This window comes from Amblyomma mixtum, chromosome 8, assembly GCF_055824585.1.
Source record: "Amblyomma mixtum isolate Tamu chromosome 8, ASM5582458v1, whole genome shotgun sequence".
In the NCBI taxonomy this organism is placed as follows: Eukaryota; Metazoa; Arthropoda; class Arachnida; order Ixodida; family Ixodidae; genus Amblyomma; species Amblyomma mixtum.
The window spans coordinates 134,136,470-134,143,461 of NC_143019.1; the positions used below are offsets into that span (position 1 = coordinate 134,136,470).

The 6,992-nt window shown below is 49.3% G+C and overlaps 1 protein-coding gene across 1 annotated transcript; it reads right to left on the reverse strand.

The window, feature by feature from the left end:
- Positions 1-1,777: 1,777 nt before the first annotated feature.
- On the reverse strand, positions 1,778-3,060 carry LOC149334529 (uncharacterized). The gene has a single exon (XM_089556258.1). It carries the CDS (start codon positions 3,044-3,046, stop codon positions 1,808-1,810), a length of 1,239 nt encoding a protein of 412 aa, XP_089412384.1. The 5' UTR covers positions 3,047-3,060; the 3' UTR covers positions 1,778-1,807.
- Positions 3,061-6,992: the final 3,932 nt, after the last annotated feature.

A 6,992-nucleotide genomic window follows, 5' to 3' on the forward strand; every position in this document is an offset into this window, starting at 1 on the left:
GATCCCTTATACCGCAAGTCTGGTGTGGTCCAACAATCTCTTTTATAACCGTTTGAAGTCTTTTAGCCAGTACTTTCATATAGATCTTGTAGTCGACGTTCGTTAAGCTGATTGGACGATAGGACTTTACTTGCCTTAAAGCGATTGGATCCTCTGTTTTGGGGATGAGAACTGTATGCGTGGCCAGGAAAGAAGGCGGTAGGCGCTTCCGTTCATATGCGTCTTCTAAAAGGTGGGCTATTATAGGGGCTAATTCATTCTTGAAAGTCTTGTAGAATTCGGCGCCTAATCCATCTGGTCCTGGTGACCTCCCTCGTTTTAAGTCATCTATAGCCAACTCTATTTCAGCGACAGTAATCGGGCGCTCTAACACCTCTTTTGAGTTGTCATTAATCCTAGGCATTAAAGCCAGGAATTCTGTCCTGAAGATTTCTAAGTCTACCGCTCTAAGCGCAAATAGACCTTTGTAAAACAGGGTGAAAGCATTTTCGATGTCGTTCTGTTCGTTCAAAATAATGCCGTCTTGTTCAACTTCGGAAATCACATTCTTGCGGGCCCATTTTCTTTCCCTTGCCAGTGCTCTTTTAGTTGGTGCCTCACCGGTTATCTCTTTATCGGCTCTGGCTCGTACAAGCGCACCGCGGTATCGGTCGATATCAAACTGTTCGAGCTTATGTTTGAGCGAACAGATGTCAGCCTTGAACGTGCCTGGAGCTGAGTTTTCTTGATTTATTAGCATTTGCAGGCTCTTTCGTAAGTTCGTCTCATACTTATCATTCTCGTACTTTATAGCGCTAGCTCGTTCCAACGCTTTCATTTTAGTTTTTTGCTTGAAAGTCTCCCATTGTTCGCAAACCACTGTGGCTGTATCATCCTTAATTTCTTCAAGCATACTTGACACTTGTTCCTTGAAAACGTCGTCATCTAAAATCTTCGCGTTAAACTTCCATAACTCCCATGTGAATTTATTTTTATTTTCTTTCTTGTTCTTAATATCAAACCAGACAAGACAGTGGTCGCTGAATGACACAGACTGCACATGGTACTCTCGGCCAAGCGCTGTCAATTCGGCCGAAACGTACATTCTATCAAGCCGGGCGTGACTGGCTCCTTGGAAATGCGTAAAGCGAACGCAGTGGTCGTCGTCCAAGCATTCCGCTACGTCTTCGAGCCCAAATTCATCGATTAAGCTTCGAAGTTCTGCCGTGCTGGCGTCTCTGTACGGTGTATCGTTCGCTTTATCTCGCGCCGCTAAAACACAATTAAAGTCTCCCATCAGTACTAGTTTCCGATCGACATCGCAATAATTTTTGAGTCCCTCAAACATCTGTCGTCTTTCCTCGAGTACATTAGGAGCATACAAGCATATCACGCGCCATAGCACTGAACCAAAACTAAAATCGCAAAGAACCATACGTCCTGCAATATCCGACCGTACGGCCTGCACCTCAAGCCCCAAATGTTGGCGCACAAAAAGAACACAGCCTGCGGATCTCCCAACCGCATGGCTCACACACGCGTAGTAATGTGACATGAAAGGCAGCACCATACTCTCGGTCTCAACATCTCCTTCAATTTTCGTCTCTTGTACGGCAATAATATCTAAATCTTTTTCCGTTGACAACCTATATAACTGCCGTTGCCTCCTCCTCGCACATAGCCCTCGGACATTGATTGTGGCGAATCGCAAAGCTCTATCTGGCAGCGCCATTGTAGTATGGAAGGAGACCAAGAGGATGGTGCTTACCGTTGACAAGAAGCATCCTCAGCGCCAGAACAAGCGCTCGTCCAGTCCCAAAACTTACAACTACGAGGCCGCCGGCGGCGGCGGCTGCGTCGGCGGCGTCGGCGGCGGCGTCGTCGCCCTCGTCGTCGTCCTCCGGTCTGGAGGGATGTTCGGCCGAGGTCGCAACGTCGACCGACGCACGGGAGCTGCTTTTGACGGTGGCTCTCCGTTGACGGGCGGGCCAGAAGATGTGTCATCTTCCTCGACGACTTCGTGCGAGCGTTTAGTCGCCGCGGCGGCGGTGCCCTCGTTTGATGTGTCCATGTTCTGCTCCCCCTCGCTGGCGCTTCCCATCGAGGTCGCGTTTATCTTCTCGTCCTGAACCAACCTCGCCGTCGATGGGTCTTCTGTTCTCTCAGGTGTGCCATTTTCTTCGAGGTTCGGAGTGCCTTGGCGTACTGTTTCGCCCGAGGCTTGCTCAGCCGGCTCATTTCCAGCCGTAGCTTTGTCTTCCGACTCCGCCTTGGCTGCTGCTTCAGCATCAGCTTCATCCATTAGGAGCTCCGAGTTATCGTCACTCCTCGCGGGCCCTGCGACGCTGGCGTAGGTACGCACGCACTCGGTCTCGTCGTGGCCAAAGCGACGACATAGCACACAGCGCGGTACCTTGCAGTCACGCCGTATGTGGCCTGTGCTCTGGCATCGCAAGCAGAGGGGTGCCCTGCCCGGCACCACGACAAGGGCCAGCTCACCAGCAATCCTAAGCTGATGCGGTATATCTTCCGGCTTCACACCGGCCTTGAGCTTCAAAGTCACTGTCCGGGTCGTCGAGCTCTTGTCAGACACACCATTCACCCTCCAACGCTCCTTGACCACATCTGTCGCTTTCCCGTACACTAGCAAAGCCGCCCGCACGTCGTCGTCGGGGACGGTGGGCAGCAGCCAGTGCAGTTTCAACCGTAGGTCCTGGTGAGACGGGTCGATGAGAACGCAGCGATGGTTCTTCACTTGCACTTCGTTGTTGGCGAGCAGTCTTTGCACACCTGCGTCACACTTGAAGGTAACTGCCCACACGTGATTCATTTGATACGCCCCCAAGGCCGTAACCTCGGGGAGCAGATTCAAATTCACCAGCGTATCCCTGAAGTCTTCTACTCGGTAGGGCCGTGCTCTCACGTCCGCATGCATAAAAACGGTATTCAAAACCAAACGCCCTGAAGGCAGACTAGGCAAAACAACACGATACTCATCATCCGATGCAGAAGAAAACCTGTTACCGCGGCCGGACACGGCCGCTGATACCGCTCCAACGGAGCCCATTTCACACGCGTCCGTTCGCTATCGCGGCTGGAAGTGGAATCCTACGCCACGACTGCGGTGATAAATCCTTGACATATAAAAGCATTTTCCTCGGCGATAAGACATTTCCTCCTTTCCAGGCGTGACGTCAGACAAGCTAGCGCAGCGCCACCCGTGACCGCTTAAACCGGCTTACTGACGCTTCGTCCATGCGCGACGCTTTTCATGTTGTAGGCGGCCGTCACGTGGTGATAACTGGTGATATGGTGCTCGTTCCGCCATTACTTCTGACCGTGGTCGTCATTTCGACTTCGCATTATTCGCCAACCTACCCGTCCATAACATCAAGACGATCTTTTACCACCAGATTTTCTAAGGTCGACGGCTTTCCTCGGCAACTGAAGGCTTCGCTTATAGCGCTGGTTCTCCCTTCACACTGGATTGAGCGCCTACCCTTGGGTCCTGCTTGGCCTACGCACTGCACTTCGCAATGACTGTTCCACATGTGCAGCAGAGCTCACGTCTGTTGCAACTGCTCGTGTTCCTGGCAAATTTTTCGAGCACTCGCCAAGCACACCTGTCGACGTTTCCAACAACGCCGGCCGTCTACGCAGCTCTGTGCGCATCACAGTCGGTCAGCCTGCAGGAAAAGGAGGTTCCTTTTCTGCGCAGTTTATTGAGCACGAGCCAACAGTACGGGGGGTTGGCTTGATGTGATTGCATTTGTTATCCTGTTGTTGTGTTCGTATTTCAAGCAGGAATGATATGTCATAGGTTTCCTTTGCACGCGTGGTAGTGATTGTTGTGTTTCGATTTTGTATTTTCTAACGCTTTTAAAAGCTTCCCTTTCGTGAATAAAAATTCAGTTGATAGTCTGCGCTTGTGTTGTGTCTTCTTGTTCGCTTTGGTCCTCGTTTTTTTTGCGCAGCTAAGTGTGAATGGTAAGCCGAAACCCTTTACAAGTTTAACAGCGGAACTGTATGTGGCTAGCTCCTGGTGTGAGCGTCTACGATAGGGCTGGGGAAACTCGCGGTTAACGTGACCTGGCCGTCACCCACAACGAGGAAACGTCCGAGCATGCCCCACACCCGTGTTAGTAGAGGCTTCTAAGTTTTGTAACGTTCAAAAGCACTAATGAGAAAGTGTAATCGTAGAGACATTTTCTTTTCGGCACGGAGCAAGTTTGTGAATGGACTTCTTTCAACTGGGATTTGAAGCGCCTCGGAGTGGCCGGAGGCGACATTTCAAGCGGGCAGACGAAAGATGGACGGATCAATACCCTGTGAGCATTCTTTTACAGTTTTTTTCTGTCGTTGCAAGTGAAATGCGGAAAAGCCATTTTACGACGCGTGGAAAATGGGCAAGAACGTGAATTAACAAGGTAAAAAGTGTTGCTGGTTAATGCCAGATCTTGTGGCGAAAAACAGCGCTTAAAGAGCAACTGCAGCACTTTTTTGAGAATTTCGCGATATTCAAGGATTCGAATCTAAATAGGCTTCACGTGAAGCATTCCAAGTGTTTTTGCACTAGCATTTGAAGTAGTTACGTAATGGACGATTGAATTTTGCGCTTCTGCTCAATGCACTGGAGGTGTGCACGTAAGTTCAGCGTGACGTCACGGAAGGTCTGCCTTAAATTACCACTGTCGTCAGCCACACCCTGCCCTGACTCGTTAGATGCTGCCAATCAACTCTCGGCAGGGTTTGCCTTCGATGGCGTTCCTTTTTTTCCTTCAAAGCAGGCGTTTGCGCGTTGGAAATGTATACCGATACCTTCGATGACGTCATCATGCGCCCCCCCCCCCCCCCAACTTGGCGTTGTGCGCTGCGGAGAACCTTAAAGGTCGTCCGGATTTGAATCAGGGACTACTTCACTATTTCAAGCGTTAAACCAAAAAGACTTCGCATGCTTTACCTGCAAGTTTCACACATTCTACCCTCTCAAGCTCGTGTATTTCTAAAACCTATGCAGTTTCTCTTTAAATCAGAGGCGGCGGCAAACGCGTCGCATCCCCACACTTCTTTGTCTCGTGTAAGCGCTGCTTTTTTGCTGCGAAAATGCGGTATTTATTTTTCAAACATTTTGTATATGCCATCGCTCGAATGGCACCCTTAACACGATGTCACCCTTCGAACATTTCCAGCGTTTCGTTTTTCCTCCACTTGCGAACTTCGGCTGTATATTCACTTGTGGAATTAAAAAAAAAGGTGTTATCATCTATTGTACTTTCTTTTCTACAAGACAGGCGCTCCAATGACTAGCGCTCTTCCCGCTGCCACACTACTTCTCTGAGCGGCGCATTAGGTAGGCCACGGCTCGCAGTCAATGCCAGGTTAGAGCAAATAGCTGACACATTGCTTCCTAACGTCAGCAGCTGTATAGGTAAAAATAAAATGAACTTAAGTTTCAGAAGCACAGAGTGAAACAAATGTGTACTGAGCGAGCACAAAATGCTGCCGCAGGACTGAACTGGTGCCTTTAAACACTGCGGCTTTACCGCATAGACCCTTGGAAAGAGGGGCGGTGAAGGGACAAGACTCCCTGCTTCCTCTGCCTGCAATTGCTTCAAGAAATGTCAACTTCATGCTTCGCAATCCTTTCTTCATAATGGCAGACATTTCGCTTAATTGCCTATTTGCCATAGCAATGCAGGAAAAACAACATGTAGTGTTCGCCTGCCCTGAGCCTCACTACATGTATTGCCGAGAAAACGGCCCGGCTAAGACGGAGACCTCCGCGATAACATACATAATAACTGTTCAGTTATTTCAAAACTTTCTAAAAAGTCATAAGCCAAGCTTTAATTTCGACATCTGATGTCACGGTTACGTTATACTGACATGACACACTCGGCGAAGTCATCCAGTGCTCACTGAGTAATTTTTGACTATCGCTACCAACATATATGCTTTGCCAAAATCAGACATGTGAAATTACATGCGACACACTCAGCATGTTCCGCAAATGGGAAACAAGCACCCTGGTCATGCCGTGAAGCTCTTTTTTTTCGCCGTCATCCATTCGGCAATGAATGGGGAAGGAAAAAAAGAAAAATAATAAATAACGCTTAGGACATTTACAAATAAAGGGGACAAAAGGGAGAGGCGGCAAAAAGACATGGGGCAGAAATGTCCGCCATGTATCAATTCTGCTGACCGACAGTGCCAGGAAGATACATGTCAGGCAAAAGGCGCGAAAAAAAATGTGTTGCGCCTCTCAGTCACACTGATAGCAAAATTGAATGTTGTTACAGGACCTTCAGCTGCGGTGTACTAAAACGTCTCTTGGCGCTGGCGGTATATTAGTTTCAGAAATGGGGGCTACACCATCCCACGCCATGGGCAAAATCATATGGAACTGAAACCATAAAAATCATGGGCGGGAATCTTTGGGGTAAGCTGCAAAAAAAAAAAATCACTTGTTTCTCTAACCACAGAGCGCGTTGAAAAAAAAAGAGAGAAAGAAAGCTCCACGATTTTTTGTTTAATTAAGGCTTGTGACACTTATACACAGGCTCAGGTTTGCAACCGAGCCCGCTGCGTGCACCGCCATGCAGCGGAGCTTCCCAAGTGCACAGTCCACAGGCACTTGTACTCAGTTTTTAACCAGCGAGTGACCGGCGGTGGGAGTCGAACACCCCACCTCCCGCAGCCGAGACGGGCGTCTTAGCCACTACGCCACGACTGCGGTGATAAATCCTTGACATATAAAAGCATTTTCCTCGGCGATAAGACATTTCCTCCTTTCCAGGCGTGACGTCAGACAAGCTAGCGCAGCGCCACCCGTGACCGCTTAAACCGGCTTACTGACGCTTCGTCCATGCGCGACGCTTTTCATGTTGTAGGCGGCCGTCACGTGGTGATAACTGGTGATATGGTGCTCGTTCCGCCATTACTTCTGACCGTGGTCGTCATTTCGACTTCGCATTATTCGCCAACCTACCCGTCCATAACATCAAGACGATCTT

What these genes read in the sequence shown, in the direction of transcription:
- LOC149334529 (XM_089556258.1), bottom strand. Translation starts at nt 3,046, where the DNA reads ATGGGCTCCGTTGGAGCGGTATCAGCGGCCGTGTCCGGCCGCGGTAAC.